This window comes from Thunnus maccoyii, chromosome 2 (genome assembly GCF_910596095.1).
Source record: "Thunnus maccoyii chromosome 2, fThuMac1.1, whole genome shotgun sequence".
Classification (NCBI taxonomy): Eukaryota; Metazoa; Chordata; class Actinopteri; order Scombriformes; family Scombridae; genus Thunnus; species Thunnus maccoyii.
Genome location: NC_056534.1, coordinates 29,051,126 through 29,067,981, shown reverse-complemented (window position 1 = coordinate 29,067,981; position 16,856 = coordinate 29,051,126). Strand labels below are relative to the sequence as shown.

The window sequence follows — 16,856 nt, the reverse complement described above, 5'->3', positions numbered from 1 at the left end:
TGTCGAGCTTTAACCAGGACCCCACACGTCACATCAGAGAGTTAAAACCTGGGTCAGAGGCACTTTTAACAGACAAGTGTACACCAAATGGTTTTTTAAAAAGCTGTTTTTGGATTGTGTGAATAATGTGGCAGTGACTTGGCAGATGACATGTGAATCCAGATCTGCGTGGTGCACAGAAAACATAACATTGCATTTTATTTATTTGTCATGGATCATGTAAAAAAAGAATTACTCTCAAACAAGAGAAAGAAAAATATATGACCTAAATATATCACGTCAAAGCCACATTTCCACAGTCCTGGCAAAAGCCGAATTTCTGTGAAGTCCCAACTTTGAGCCACACAGGCCGACTTGGGTTGGAAATGCCGCGAGCAGCCTCTGATTCACTTCTCTGGGGAATATCGGAATCTGCTCGAAGGATTTTAGCAGAAGTGGGAATCACGGTTGGGAAAATACTCATGTTCTCAGCTTGTACTCTGGTTTTGACTTTATTTGTTTAAAAGCTGTGGGATTTATGAAATAAATTACTCATATCGTGTCGAAGCTGGTCAGGGTGACTATGAAGGACTCTAAAGATTTTTTTAAGATTAGATGAATTTGTTTCCCAGGCATGGATTTAACTAAGTTATCTACATTAATAGTTTTGAAATGCTGTAGTGTGTGTGTGTGTGTGTGTCATCAGTCTGTTAATGTTGTCTTAAGCTCATTAACATAACTTTGTTGGCTTGTGTTTTAGCACAGTAAGATTTGCTTGAGAATTGAGAGGGTGACAAAGCGAGCAGTGAAGGGACATAAGAAGAGGGGTGTGTGTGTGTGTGTGTGTGTGTGTGTGTGTGTGTGTGGGCGCGAAGAAAGAAGGCTCTGCTAGGAGGAAAGGTTGGGCAAGGTCAGGGTTTGGTTTTGAAACTGGAAACGTCAGTGTTTGAGGTTAAGATGAACACAACACACCACACACCTGTCTTCTCTCTTTGGCGTCTCAGGTTATGGTCTGCTGGCCCTGTTTCCTTCCCCTTCTGCACGCATCTCTATTTTAACATCTCTGAGTAGTGAAAAAGGCATTTAGTAGGGCAGAGAAAGACTGTGAGAAAGAGAGAGGCCACAGAATTATAACACTCAAATTCCACACTTCATTATGTGGGAAGCACAGCATCCACTCTAGTCAAACTTCTCGACCGGATTGAAAACAGAGCGAGGGAGGAAGAGATATGCCCACTGAAAGCACAGTATGAGGGGCTGGATTAGAAAACTCACAGAGAGCGATGAAACGAGAACAGGAAAAAAAAAAACGGAGAAATTGGGAAAAGTGAGGTGAAATGGAAAGAGAGTGTTAAGGAAAGCGGGGCAAAAAACAGGCAGAGTGTACAAACACAGAACAACACAGGCACGTGTTTGTGTTACCAAAAGCCTCACAGCAACACTGTTTTTGAATGGGATTCCTGTTCAAGTTCGTTCGTCACTCCTTCCTTCCACTATCATTAATATTGATATTCCATTGTGGAACTTTAATTTTTTTTTTCTTCCGATAAGTAATTTTGACTCAGGGTTTATCCTTTTTTTTTTTTCTCAGAGGGAAAGCCTGTAGGAAAGCGTGGTGCTGCACGTGGAAACGTGACTTTTGGCAGAGCCATACACACACTAGCAGAAATGTATTAGCTCACTCATGGATTTTCTTCTGCTGCAGTGGAACATACGGTTATGTCATAGCAAGAGTAAAGCATGGCTGCTAAGTACATGTATATCGTGGTGTTTTTTAATGTATCGCCTGTCTTGACAAAGGTCTCTCTGCTGATTTTTCTCCCCTTCTCTTTCTCTTACCCGCTGCCTTCCTCTAACTGTATAGCTGTGTTTATTTCTACTCCCAGCGGTGTCTGTCTGAGGCTCGACTCCAAGAAAGCACTGCTAGGCTCCTGCCTTTCTGGAGCCCCTCTCTTTAAGTATCAGGGGACAGTCTTGACCTCTAAGACAAAGTGAAGTTCACTGACCTGATAAGTGAACTTGGATGAGAAATGTTAGTCATTCACGCCATGGTTTAAGAAAGGAATTAAGGCAGGAATTTTGTGCGGGCGAAACATTTGGTGTTCTTCAGACTTTGATGACAACGAGGTATCATATATGTTGAGGTTACAGGGCAGACCAGCGCTTTGCAGGAGATTTTAATGAGTTATAAGTGACATGATTTTTAGTACAAACCTGACAAAATCTTGTACACGCTGTACCCCTGTAAAGAGTTGAGATCTCGTCAGGCTGGATGAATGTTTATGTCATGTGCAGAGTAACTTGGTCCTATGATGACATAATTCAGTTTTCTTTTACACAGCAGAGGGTACTCCCCTTGTGGAAACTCTCTACTCTCGTGTCTTTTGCCAAGAACAGCCACCCCAGTGCTGTTGGTAACCACAGGTAGCTTTCCTCGTCTTCTTTAGTGATGAAGTCATTTTGAAAAACGGTTAAGGAAACTCTCCTAGACAAATATGAGCATCTCTCTTAAACATCGGGGTTGTAGAAGAGATATATGTCGGCTGAAACGTTTGGTTTGCACACTGGTCAGCAGTAGAGAAAGCATTACTGGTGTAATTTTCACTTTCTGCTATGGTTCAGGAGTTGTGCAGCTGACCTCTGAAGCGTTCTGCTCATGTTAATTACATGTCAATGGTTGGAATAGCCTCTGTACCAGAGTCTTGTTTATTGGCTAGCACAAGTGCTGCTGCTGTGGCACATAATAGTTACAGAGCACAAAATTGTCACCGATACCGACCAGTGTCAATGCAGTCATGTTTTAGTTTGAGTACAAATGCAGATGGGTAAAACAGGTTAAGCTTTTCTGACGTGTCAGTCTCAAGTCTCTGGCCTTTGTCTCAGTCTCTCTGCTACTGTGTAAAACAGATAGAAACATGGACTTCTGTAACAGAAGCATTAAAATACTCTGAATTTTATTTAGCCTTTCCCACTTGAAGGCCTGTAAACAAAGTGAAATATTTATTGACTTAATGGATAAGCAAAATGTTGAAAACTGGGTAAGTATGTGGGACCTTTGACCTCATGCACTTTTAACAATGTTTTTCTTTTCTTTTACAAGTTTGGAAATCGTCTCCCACATTTTTCAGAATATATGAATATAAATTTGATCAGTCATTTTTGTATTTTTTGCCATAGTGACTTAAATGAATCTTTATTTTTATCTGTTATAGTCTTTAGAGATTAATGGACTAATTAACATCCAGCTTGTAATTACTTTGGGTCAGTTTTTTTAACACAATTAGTACAATTTAATATAATAAATAAATATAATACAATATCTATATTATTTGTATGTGACCAGTTCAGGTGTACTAATAGTAGGTCTGGGGTGAAAGAGTCACAGTCTACAGTCATAATCTGCAAAAATCTTCTCAATGGGAAGCTCATGCGAGCATAAAGAAGAACCATCAAAGCTTCGTTGAATAAATTCAGTCTTACCTTGAGATCCGGGATGAAAACCTACTGACTTGTATGTTTTGACTGAAGGGGCAAACACCAAACCCTTAAGAAGTGGAGCCGCTACCGTGGTGCCGTAATCTCCCAAGATTCCTCCGGCATCTGGTTCTCCTCTCCGTTAGAATACGTTATCAGTCAACAATGCTGATGGCGAGGATAGTAGATTTTAAGGTGCTATGATAAGCGCAACATTTTTGCTACTAGAGTGTATCTTTTTTTTTTTTTTTGTTTTGTCACAAAACCTTGAAGTGTAAACTCATCTCAGCACAGTTCAGTTCATTTCTGTCTGGTACGACAGTGTTAAAGGTGACCTGGTGTTTAAGTCAACATCTGCGGTCAAAGCAGATGAAAAGGACGCTGACACAAGAGGCTGCCAGGGTCGTGTCAAAGATTCATGTTCTCGCTACTCTCAGTGAAGTGACAGTTGACATACGGACCGGAGTCAATGAAGCCGTGACCTTTCATGACCCCTCCTCTCCACAGAAAACTTTATTTTGATGAAGTTTTTTTTTTTCTCCTCTTAAAGCAGGAATCTTACAGTTTTTATGTGGATGATTATGTCTGTATGTGACTCCAGCGGACAGACTCACACCCACATTCACGTGTCGGGTAAAGTGAGATTAGATGTTCCGCTCAACCTCCCGCTCAGTCAAAAACCAGTTTCCCTAAATCCCCAGTTTCCTGGTTGAGTTGAGCGGAATGTCTCTGTTCAAAGGCATTTTTCATTTTTCACGGTGGTGTATCGACACACAGTTTTTTCCGTCTTTTCCATTGAGAACCGCTTTGAACCGTGACACAGCCAGCAGCGCGTAAACACACACACACACACACACACACACACACACACACACCAACACACCCAAACATGCACATGTAAGTCAGATAAAGAGGATGTTTGTTTTTTTAGTCATTGTGATGTTAAAAGGAGTTATAGCTCTCTGGGGTAGACAAGCCAGCTGTCTGTTTGTCTGTCTAGAAAATTTGGCAACAAGTCATACATGAACCTTTTATTTTTTTTTTCCTGGTTAGGAGTGACATGTTGTTTACATCCTTATTAAGTCGTTATTAAAATGATCACCAACCCTTTTTTTTTCTCCCTCCCTCCCTCCCTCTCTCTCTCTCTCTCTCCAGAATAGTTCGTGATTATCTGAGTGGAGCTCCATTTTCCTCCTACCAGGAGTCCATGTACTTCTCTCGCTTCCTGCAGTGGAAATGGTTGGAGAGGTGGGTAGTCACTGCAGATTACACTCTTGGTAATGCAAATATGTAAACCGTTCCTTACATACTTACATAAAAATGACATCTGGGACTGTATATGCTTTAATTATTAACAGTTCAGGTTAGTCTCACTTCATTTCCACTTCTTTGTTTAGGAAGGGTAGCGCATTGTCTTCTTTAAACTACCAGTTCATGTCCAGACTTTTTTATTTTTTTTGGAGAGATTATCATCACTACAGAAAGAAACTTACAAATGAATATAATTTAAAAAAAAGAAAAAAGATAACCGTGTGTTAATAAATGCTTACAGCAAACAAAAAAATACAGAAATGCACAAACAGAAGATAAACATTACAGTATACAGTATATACAGACCAGTAGCAGGAGAAGTGTTTGCACCCAAACACAAAGGTGGTGCTGCCAATTGGCGTTTCTGTGCGAGTGGTTAATAATTGATGATGATTTGCATAATGGCTGGCAACCGAAGCAGGGTGGAGACAGCAGTCATCAGGGCGGATTAATAATATATTAGAGCATTACTCTGTCTGCACCATCACACGGTCTGAGAGAATGACATAACCCATCAGTTATTTTATGTCTCTTACTTGTTTTGTCTCTCTGTCTCTCTTCCTCTTTGGTCTTTCCATCCCTGCAGGCAACCAGTAACCAAAAATACCTTCAGACATTATAGAGTACTAGGAAAAGGTGGATTTGGCGAGGTGAGTATCACGGCAATAACTCTTGACTCTCAATAACAGTTTATTGTGGTGTTTTTTGTTATTTTGTTTTTTATGATGGATACCGAGCCAACGTTATGTTCCTTTTACACGTCAAGCTTGGAACTGAGATGTTAATGTTAATGATTTAAGTTGGTACAAGTAACAGTTAGCTAATACGGCGCTGTTTATGTGTCCACTCCAGTGATGTTAGGTGGAGAAATCTGTGGTGTGACATATTAACTTCCATTAGTTACACTTTTAAAGAGATTTTTTTTTTTTTTTTTTTTTTTAAATGTGTGTGTGTGTGATCATGTTTCCTCGCTGCTTGTTTTTCCAGGTTTGTGCCTGCCAAGTACGTGCCACCGGTAAGATGTACGCCTGTAAAAAGCTGGAAAAGAAACGAGTGAAGAAAAGAAAAGGTGAAGCAATGGCACTAAACGAAAAACGCATTTTAGAAAAAGTTAACAGTAGTTTTGTAGTAAGTACTACCTTTTTCTTATTCAACTTTTCAACCGAATTGTACTTGTTTTGTGTGTGTGTGTGTGTGTGTGTGTGTGCGTGCGTGCGTGTGTGTGTGTGCATATGTGAAAGCATTATTGGTCGCTGCAAATGAAATTCAACTGGCGTGTTTGCAAAGGCTGTCGATCAGCTGTTAAAGAGAGCCGCTGCGACTCAAGTTCTGTTTGTTTAATGACGTCTGCGCCAGGTGGACAAGCTCCTGAGTCGCAGTGGAAAGAAACATGATGGGATGAAGTGGAAACAAATCAGTCACATGACATTATTGACTAGTTGCAGGTGACAGCGCACTGCGGGACAGTCGCACACTGCAGCAATCAAAGCTGCAACAACTGCTTCATTATTTGGTGACAGACCTGCCATTTTGCAAACATGCCATATTTGAGTTTATTTGAAGCATGCTGTCAGATTTGAATCATCTGTGATGTTTTTTTTGTTTTTTTTCAAATTGATTGAAATCTGTTTTGCTGACATTTTTATACATTTCTGTTGCATTCTGTTGATGTTAAAGAGCCAAATAATAGATTGAAAGCCATATCTGTATTCTTTGTCACACGTACTTGTACACCATTGGTCATACGCTTTTTTAACTTTCTGATTTCATTTTTGTGTTCCAGCTTGAGTTCAGAATAGATTTCTTTAGAAGAAACTTAAATACATTTTTGCACAGGAGGAGGACTGTGGATTTTGGCCCCCGTCACTTACATTGAAAGTGCTTCTAATGGCCAGTATGAACAGGATGAATGATTATGGCAAGAAAAACCTATTTCAATGTTCATTTGGGCACCTGACTGTTGTTTTAAGACAGACTTGAAAAACTGCGAACCCGTCATTAGTGGAAATTTAAAAAGTGCATGTCAGAGCAAGAACATGAGCTTTTCTGAGAAACCGCAGAAAAGAGGAATATACAACAATTTCTAAAGAACTTCTCAGAAGTATTGCAGGCTCATACATGACAGTGAATTTCACAGTAAAGCAACAGCACATAGAAGAAAGTAGTACAGTGTCCGGGCTCTGAAAAAAAAAAAAAAAACTGCCACCGTACCACCATACCTCAAACTCTTAATAGTGGCGTTGCTCTTGGCTGATTTTTCCTATAGAGGATTTCTATAAATTGAGCCATAGTCATGAGTAAGAGGTGTTTTTTGGCTGGCGCTTTAATGCCAAGCTTCAACGCTTTTCAGGGAGTCACCTATCCTTTCATTTGATCCATGCTGCACTGAGCGGCAGAAATCTAGAGCTGACAGTCCATTAACATGTAAGATGATACATTAAAGGAACAGACCTCAAAGGGAGATATCTGTAATGTTTATGGATCCTAGATGAAATATAAGGGGACATGTGACAAGAAAAACAATAATGAGTAAAAGAGTTGGCATTTGTCAGTCGGCAAATTTTAAAATATGAGCCATCTGAACTCCTTTTACCTCTCACTGTGTACACCTGTGATGCAGCGTGTACGTCCCTGTTGCATTTTGCTCTGTTTTTTTTTTTCTTTCCCTCTGCTCTCGACACCCCTTGTACGTAAAAATGGAAATGCTTGAATTTGAATCCTGCTCGACTTGCGCTTGTTGACATCAGGACTCAAACGCAGTTGGAAAACTGGTGATGTGTGCTTGTCTTTCCATTTCGTCCAACTGTACACACTAAGCATCTCAGGTGCTCAGACAGGAAAAGAAAAATTAGCTTTGGCTCAGTGTTGTTATTCCAAAAAATGATTGTTCCAAAGACAAGAAAATTACAGCAAGTGCTTGTTTAATTCTCTTGGAACATGGGGAGGAGCGACTGGAGGGATAAGCATGTTCATTTCTGCTCTGTGGGTCTTTGTGCAATGTGTACTTTGTTAACTGTACAGAACAGTGATATTGATCTGTTGTGCAGTAACCTGGACTGTAAGGGAGCAGAGCTTCTCCATGTTCCCCGTTTGAAGCTAATGGTTGTGTTTGAGTTGTACTAGATGGATTGGTTTAGACGTTTTCTGATGCAGGCTGAGCTATGTTGCGCGTCCTTGTTTTGAGTGAGTCATGGCAAAAGCATGTGCATGGGCATGCACACACATACACACACACAGAGGCTGGAGTGGGCTTGTTACAGAACCTCAGACTTGCAGCTCTTGTCACCTGGGATTGGCACATGATTCTCTGTGTGTGTGTGTGTTCGTTCTCTGTGCTGCAGGCAGAACTGATGACTCTTCATGTGCCTCTCTACCTACGAGAGCAGCTCTGTTGCCTAGCAACACTGACCAAACAGCAGTAGCAAGGAGAAGAGTCAAGTGCTCTCTCAAACCCCTCATTTCTCTCTCTCTCGTTATTCTTCTTTACCTTTTTTTTTTTTTATGATCAGTGCATACTATTAGTCAATACATACTGTTAGCTTATGTTTTCACATTTAACGGCATACTCTGTGTGGGTGTGTATGTGTGTAACTCAGGGCAGAATGACCCTGTTCTAGCATTTCCAGCAGGTGAGACTGAGGTACGAGCCAGCTCATTCTGTTGCAGACTTGGCTGGCTATCAATTGAATTTTTTAGATTCCGGTGCCAATACAATAAACCTGTTTTAAAAAAAAGACGGAAAAAACAAGTCAGACTTGTCTAATGTTGTATTGATACAATTTTCCATACAAATCTCTGCTCAAATAAGATTTTTTTCCTCAAATAGTGATTTAAATCTGATATAAATATCTGATCAAAGAACAAAGGAACAAGACCAACTTTTACTTACTGTTCTGTGCGTTACTTGACAAGATGAACAGAGGGAGGCAGAGCGGATGTTATGCACTTCATGATTCACCTCCTTTTAGAGTAAAGTCATTTCCAGTAAGAAGGTTGCCTCGGGTTTTCTTGATGTCTGTCGTTGTATTACATTGGCATAGATGTCAGGCATTAGTGGAAATTTTAATGGTACAGTTGAAATACTTGAATTTCAAGCTTCTTTTGGGGTATTTTTAATAGTCTTTTACACATTTAAGAAATCACAGACACCAAGCTTCAGTGTGTTCCACATCTTTTCGTAGTTCCAAGATCAATAGAAGTGTCCATTGCTAATGAATAAGCATGATTTTTGGAGGCCTGTTTGCTTTGGCTCGTGGTGTATTTTTGTGTCTTTGTTTCCATATGTATATGTATGCGTGTGTGATGCTCACTTGAGATCACACAAGAATTTTCCCATCCCCTCTTGTGGTCCGTCTCTGACTACATAGTCCGCAGCAGATGGGATTCCTCCCGATGGCAGCAACATCCTGCTTGTACACAACAGCGCAGCCACACACACTATACCCTGCGTGTCACTGACCCAGAAGGGGGAGAGGAAAAAAGACAGGAGGGAGGAGGGGGGGCATTGGGAATGAAGAGGGAAAAAGAGAGATAGATGGTGGGATTAGAGAGAAACGACATGAGGCAGTGGAGTCAGGAGTGAAGAAGAAACTTCTGGTTTTCCATATCTGTTATATCTCTCTCTGTGTTTCTCTTTGTGTACATTCCTGTCATTTCATCTGGGATAATGGATGATTATTTAGGACATCAGACAAACCAAATGAACCTATCACGCTCCTCTCGCTACCCTGTCTCTGACCACGGCTCTTCCCTCTTTCTCCTCCTCCTCCTCCCCCTTTCCTGCCTCAAAACCCCCCTTATACACCAACTCCTTTCTTCTTAACTTGCTCCCTCTCCTCCCTTCTTACCACTTCCCCAATTTGCCTCCCCCTCCAGGTTAGTTTAGCATATGCCTATGAGACCAAGGATGCGCTGTGCCTGGTGTTGACCATAATGAATGGTGGTGACTTAAAATTCCACATCTACAACATGGGCAACTCGGGCTTCGACGAGCAGAGGGCCATCTTCTATGCTGCTGAGATCTGCTGTGGCCTTGAGGACCTGCACCGTGAGAGGATAGTCTACAGGTTAGGTCACATGCGGGTCAGGAACTGTTTGGGGCAGGTATAGACGGGGTTGTAGGACTCAGATGTAGCCATCTTTTTATATCTTGTGAAGATGTATACACATATTAGGACAGCATCAGGCCTAGAGACATTTTTCATGAGTATTTTGAAGCTCTTTGTATCCGGGGACAAATGTTTTGAGGTTTACGACCAGAACCACATTATGTAATCTTGTTGTTGTACATGAGAATAAATGTTCTGGCATTTAAAGGGGCATTCCACTGATTTTACACAATTTTACGACTACTCTGCCTGTGAAAACAGTCATATAATGTCCTCTGTGGCTCTGAAGGAGCCTTCTAAAGTTTGAGAAAATAACTGATGTCATAGTGATGATATCAGGGAAGTAGGCTTGAGACTTGTCATGTTTGAATTAGGGGTGTAGGATTTCAAAGACGTAGGTTTTTACCAAGCAGGGAGGGTCTAAATGAAAGATGCTGTCCAGTTGCATCATGGGAAATGTAGGATCCAAGATTTTAGAGCTTGACCCAGACTTAAAGTCTTTGTTTAATTGACAAACCTAATTAATAATCATCATTAACTGTATGTTTACCTATTTCTCTTAGCTCTGGTGTTAATAAGAAATGTATTCTGGAAGAGTGTTTGTGGCCGTGTAAGATTGGGACAAGTAGAAAGTCCAGGTTGATGAAGTGTGACTGAATTATTGGTGCACCGATTGCACCGAGGTGTATTGCACCTGTCACACTCAGTGGAGGCTCAGAGTAATGCTAATATAAACACTGATGTTCTTATAAGACACACGCACCCACATTCACATGACCCACATGGTCACATGAACACACACAGTGTTCCTTAATCTATGCATGTGTTATAGTAAACTTTACAGTTGGCATCGTGCTTGAATTTGACATTAGTGAAGCGCCCCAGCTTTCAGATTTCATAGCTATTGTAGTGCAGTAAATAACAAACTTTTAGTGTCTTGCTTTTTTCAGGAAGTTTACAAGACAAAATGGTAATGCAATGATTAGCACAGGTAAAAGAGTGTTTAAATCAAGTAAACATCTGAATGAGTTTACAGAAGGGATTTATTAAAAGACACAAACTTTATGAGCCTGATATCTTTAAGTCAGGAAGTTCTGTTGCAACACTGGTAATGACAGCTCAGCGCAATACAGTGCATGATGGCAAATATAGCAAATAAAGATATGTGCGCAGATAAAGAATGTGATAATACCACATGAAAGATTGTAGAACAACAAACACACAGGAAATAAAAGACAATGAAATGTCAATGAAATGACAAGTAAATAAAGAATACTGTTTTCTGGCAATATAAATATTTATCCAGGATTTCATTCTTATATCTTAATTCTTAGATCTAAGTTCTATTTTTATACGAGCACAGTATCAAAGGTATGTTTTTTTTTTCTTTCTTTTTTTCAGGGATTTGAAACCTGAAAACATTCTTCTGGATGATCGTGGTATGTCCCAATTCACTTTTCTCACTATTCAAGTCAGGTGTGTGTGTGGACTAACGTGTAGGTGCACGTGTTTTGATGCTGACTGTGGATGACGAGACAAATGAACAGTTTGTAACTAGTCCAGTGTGTCTTGTGCAAGCATAGCAGCAGAGTGCTTTCCTGTCTCTCACGGGCTAAAAAGTCACTCTTCAAGTTGTTCACATCACGCTCTCTCCTCTGAGTCATACTCCCATATCATCTATTCTCTCTCTAACATGGTCTTATCTTGAACAAGAGGAATTTCCTCTGTGTCTCTCTTCAGCTCTTACTTTTTTCTTAATACCTTTCTCTTAAAAAGATCATTCTAGGGTAATATGGCTGTTGTCAGGGTGCTATGGCTTTGACCTTTACACTGCATGTTATTGGTTTCTGTTATTCCTCTGTAAGTCAATATGGATAAAGTTATTCAGTAAAATGTTGTAATCTGTTCTAACCATTTAACATGATCTTAATGAAGTCTGTAATCTGTGAATCTTGTTTAGGACACATCCGAATTTCAGACCTGGGTCTTGCAGTTCAAATCCCTGAAGGAGAGACGATACGAGGGAGAGTGGGCACTGTTGGATACATGGGTAAGAATTTACATTTTTCTTTCAAAAAAGTGTGCTTAAAATCACTGAACTTTCTACACCTCTTTATGAACTTTATGACCTCTCTCTCAGTTCACCTCAATTCAAACCCCTCTGTCGGGTTTCCACTTGTTCGGACCTCTCTTTTCTCACCCCTCATCCCTGCCTCTGCAGCTCCCGAGGTGATCCAGAACGAGAGCTACACCGTCAGCCCGGACTGGTGGGGGCTGGGCTGCCTCATCTTTGAGATGATCCAAGGCCAGTCGCCCTTCCGCAAGCGCAAGGAACGCGTCAAGCGGGAGGAGGTGGACAGACGAGTGCGCGAGGACCAGGAGGAGTACTCTGATAAGTTCTCCGAGGAGGCGAAGGACATCTGCAGACAGGTGAGGGTGAGGAGATGGAGGAGACAGATTGCTGTGGGATTTAGGTGAAGGGTGGAAGGGAGGAAAAGGAAAAAGGAAGGAGAGCACATTAACAAAATTTGTTCAGACCTGTGGCAAATGAGGACATGGAGAGAGAATGCAGAAAAACATTGTCAAACTACTTCAGGATGAGGATTTCATGTCGAGAAGTTCACGTCTTGATAAATTACATGAACTGGTTTATATTACGACAGTTACTGTCTTTACTATTACTAGCACTGGCTTTAATAGGGAGGCGGCTTTTATGTTCTGCCACTCACTTAATAAACACTGACACAGTAAAAAGCAGAAGTTGCACAATGAGATATTAGATGCAGGCTGTCTGACTGACAGTATTTTATTAGAACATCTGACTCTCTGCTGTTGCAACATGTTGTCTTGAACTTTATTTTGGTCAATTACAAGTTGCTGGTTTGTTTTGAAATGGGGCCAAATATTTACTTCTTCTGAAAAGGCTATAAACTAGGCTTCCTATGGGAATGGCTGAAACACATTCTTACAGAAAGATGTAATTTTTTACAATAAAGCCTGTTGCCTGAAATGTCTTTCTAGATCATTGATGAACTACAGTATATGTTATAATTCTGTTTCAAGGTTATATAATAATATTTGTTCATCATCATTTGTTTTTTTAAGTATATCCACATGTCCTGTACACTGTGGTGAGCTGGAGCTTATCCCAGCATAATTATACCATAAAATGTTTGTGTTGTGCCTCGTTGTCTGTTTCTCTCAAAGATGACGTTATCCCTTATTATGAAGGCATTTTTTTTCTTTCAAATGCACCTTATTCCTAAACAAATGCACCTTAACCTGTATTATCAGATTTTTATTTATTTATTTATAATTTCTATATTTATATTTTGGCTATTTGAGGACAGCAGACCATTTAAAGTTGTTTTGGCAAACCTGTTGGCAAATTTCCTACTTACACATCCAGTAGACACAAAGCGATATTAACATTCATTTGTAGTTGAGTTTGTGGTGATCTGACAAGTACAAATTCAATATTCAATCTCTCTTTTAACTTGCTTTTGTCTCTAACTTCTCATGAGGGAAATATCTGTCTCTGTAGCTGCTAAACACACCGTTACGTCCACCGGCTCTTCGCTTACTTTTGACTGTCTGTTTAGTACCGGGCAGGCAGCGTTAAGTGGGTTCATTAGAGATTTTTCTCTGAAAACAGCTGCCTGCTCTTGCTGGAAATGATGCTGAACAAAAACAGTAAAATTGTGGGGCCATAAAACCAAAACTGAAAGACGCTCTGTAGAGCTGAGGGGAACTGCAGAGCCTGATGATAATTCTACATTGGTTCACCACTATGAACGACCCCTTTCACATTGTACTTGTTTATATGAAAATATTGATCAGTGCAGGTTTAGGATCAGTTGTTTATTATAACTTGGCTTGGAATATTTTCTCTCTCACCCCCTCTGTCCTCCACAATCTCACTATTCTTGTGTTCAAAGAGGGAGCCATTGAGCTTCTCTGTGCTTGAGCAGGAGGGGACGGGACGTTTATTTGTGTGACGTGTTGGAACATTCTGACCTGAGGTTCAACAGAATCAAAGACTCCCCAGGGAGAAGAGAAGAGGGGGTGGGTGGGGTGGTGGCGGCGAGGGAATAAAGGTTTCAGCAAGAAATAGGAGAAAGATAATAAGGAATGGGAGAGAATACAGCAGGGGGGGAAAAAGTCTGCAATGCTAGAGAGATGTAGCTAGTACTACAGCCCAAAATAGAGAAGTGAACTGAGATGTCAAGAGCAGAAAGTGAGAGTCTCTGCTTTGAAACCTAGCGTAAATTGTGAAAGAGTTTGGCAAGGACAAGAGAAACAAAGGGGAACTACAAAGAGAGAGTTGGAGATGTGGTGAAAAAGTGAGAAGCCATCAGCTTGTTGATTGTGCAAGCAATCACTGTTTGAGTGACAACAGGGCCAGTCGGAGTGTCCGCTAGTAGCCAAACCACTAAACAGCACTCATCCACTTCATAAGCCTGCTGTACCGTAGGTGGTGTGGTGGTAATATTATCCAGAAGCTCTCATAGAGACGGACAATGGCGCTCTCTAATTCTATCCATGATGGTGCTGTATTAACCCCTGAGTGTATGGATTTGTGTTGTGCCTTTATTAGATTATGTTGGGTCAGATATATGAAGTCAAGAGGATTACATGCAAACCACGTCCATGTGTGTGTTTTGTATACATTTAAGTAGAGGGATTAGTCATAAAACTGTCAAGAGTTATCCAACATTGTAGGAATCCCCTGTGTGTGTGTGATTTACTGGTCGAGTAAATCACTGGTAGAGTAAATCACAATAGAGGTTTGTTTTATGTTATTTTTAGTGAGAAATGTGAAATATATTAAGCAATCATTTATCTGCTTACTACACGCACATCTTTAGGGAGTTGAAATCTCTTTTGCCTCTTCTTCTTCCTCCCGCTGTGTTGTCAGCTCCTGGCCAAGGACCCCAAGGAGCGACTGGGTTGTCAGGGTCGCGGGGCCATCGAGGTCAAGCAGCACCCCATCTTCAGAAACATCAACTTCAAACGGCTGGAGGCCAACATTCTGGACCCTCCCTTCAGCCCCGATGTAAGAACAACACACATAAACTCACACACTCACAGTCGTACATACAGTCTCCATTCACAGCTCGTAGCCTGAAACCTTGGCAAGCTGCAAATCAGCATACAGGAAATACCATTGTCACAAGTAAACAAACACTTCCATTATAAGCTATTTATCATGGTAGCTGGTGGGGGTGGTGAGAAGCAGGAGTGTGATATCCGTGTCCTTGTTTGAAATCCCCGTTTGAAACTAGCTGACAGAATGGAAAATATGCTTCCTATAGCATTTAAAGTGAAGTTGCCCTGTTTCACAGTAATCATGAGCTGTACTCATACTGGAAAACTCTCAGATGTGGATATGTGTCACTGCGGACTGTGATACAGAACTCCACCTTCCCTGGAATAATGTAGTTCATCAAAACAAGACGCTGTAAGCTTTTATTTCAAGCTGCTCTCATGGACTTCTGCCTGGGATAACAAAGCTGTTTGCAGAGGGAATCATTACATTTTCAGTGTCATAAATAGACTGAGTGAGGGAGAGTGACTGGCCCAAGAGGTTAAATCAATAGTTGAAAGTTGATAGTGTTATCTGTGTTTTCTATTTTGGGTTATTCAGGTCAGTAGGGCCATGCTGAGAGAAAACAGAGCAGCAAAGAGTCCACAGGCGTGGTGTGAAGATTTTGATGTTATTGAAATAAGAATCTGACTTAAACTATTTCAGGTTTAGTGTTTTACAGCTTTCAAAGAAGATAATTACACTTTTCACAGTTGTTCCACTTCTTTGATTTTTATTCACTCTCTCTTTTCCTTGTTTTTTCTGTTTCTCTCTCTCTCTCTCTCTCTCTCTCTCTCAGCCTCGAGCCGTGTACTGTAAAGACGTCCTGGACATCGAGCAGTTCTCCACTGTCAAAGGCGTGAACCTTGACCCCACCGACGACGACTTCTACCACAAGTTTGTCACAGGCAGTGTCTCCATCCCGTGGCAGAACGAGGTACTGCAGGCCACTGAGATGATGTCATCGTCAGACACAGACAGTGCAGTACACTACTGGTGACATAGAAATACCTGTATGAATGAAGAAGACCTTGGGGTCAAGTAGAGGGACAAATTCATGTTAATACACACAAACGTTGATATACTGTTGCCTGTGAATGCGTGAGGTTATTGAATATGTATGAAACAGAATGTGGAGGGTGTTCATTTACATCCTAAATGTCTTACCTAAATGGATACTATAACAGCTGCTTCCAGATGCCTCTCTAGAGAAACTTCGTCTGCAGAGAGAGTTGTACTATAAACTAATGACCCAAGGGCCTCTAGTAGAACCAAACCACTTAAATAAAAGGCATACATTTAGATAACCGGGCTTCTCTTCCTTTGCAGATGATTGAGATGGAGTGCTTCAAAGAAATCAATGTCTACGAGACTGACGGGACGCTGTGCTCAGACCTGGACGTGAACCGGCCTAACCCTCCACCAAAGAGAGGCTTCTTCTACCGCCTGTTCAGAAGAGAGGCAAGTGCTAGTGCTCCGGCAACTGTCCGAGGGGGTGGGGGCTAAGGTACTTCCTCTCTTCCTTCTTTCCTTCCTTTTTTCCCACCAGGCCTTGTCCAGTCTCAACATGTGAAAACTCCTGACCCATGTGAACTTCTGGAGATCTTCTCACAATGCAGAACAATCCCTAGTTATAGTTGGTTGGATTAAGGCCTCTTTTTTCCTTTTCTCTTGGGTTGAATATTTCAGTCCCTCCTTAACCCTTTGCATATTCTTTCCTCTAGTTGTCTTTATGCCACTTTTGTTTCAGAGGGTCAAACGCGAGGAATCTTTTTCTTGAGAGAAGCTGGTTTGTGGTTGTGGGAAGACCTGATCTGAAGCTTTTCAGATGCAGTGATACATATCACAAAGTGTTTGGCAGGGATAATAAATGTTTCTAACATTCACTTTTGGCAGCA

General features: G+C 41.0%; 1 protein-coding gene across 1 annotated transcript in view; it reads left to right on the top strand.

Moving 5' to 3' along the window:
• Positions 1–16,856, top strand: part of grk4 (G protein-coupled receptor kinase 4) — a 52,188-nt gene that overhangs the window by 30,857 nt on the left and 4,475 nt on the right. Inside the window, exons 6-15 of the mRNA XM_042427499.1 lie at positions 4,609–4,701; positions 5,351–5,414; positions 5,752–5,892; positions 9,640–9,830; positions 11,274–11,311; positions 11,833–11,922; positions 12,094–12,302; positions 14,791–14,928; positions 15,758–15,895; positions 16,288–16,419. Of these exons, the coding sequence (XP_042283433.1) occupies positions 4,609–4,701; positions 5,351–5,414; positions 5,752–5,892; positions 9,640–9,830; positions 11,274–11,311; positions 11,833–11,922; positions 12,094–12,302; positions 14,791–14,928; positions 15,758–15,895; positions 16,288–16,419 (1,234 nt within the window). The remainder of the gene's footprint in view (positions 1–4,608; positions 4,702–5,350; positions 5,415–5,751; positions 5,893–9,639; positions 9,831–11,273; positions 11,312–11,832; positions 11,923–12,093; positions 12,303–14,790; positions 14,929–15,757; positions 15,896–16,287; positions 16,420–16,856) is intronic.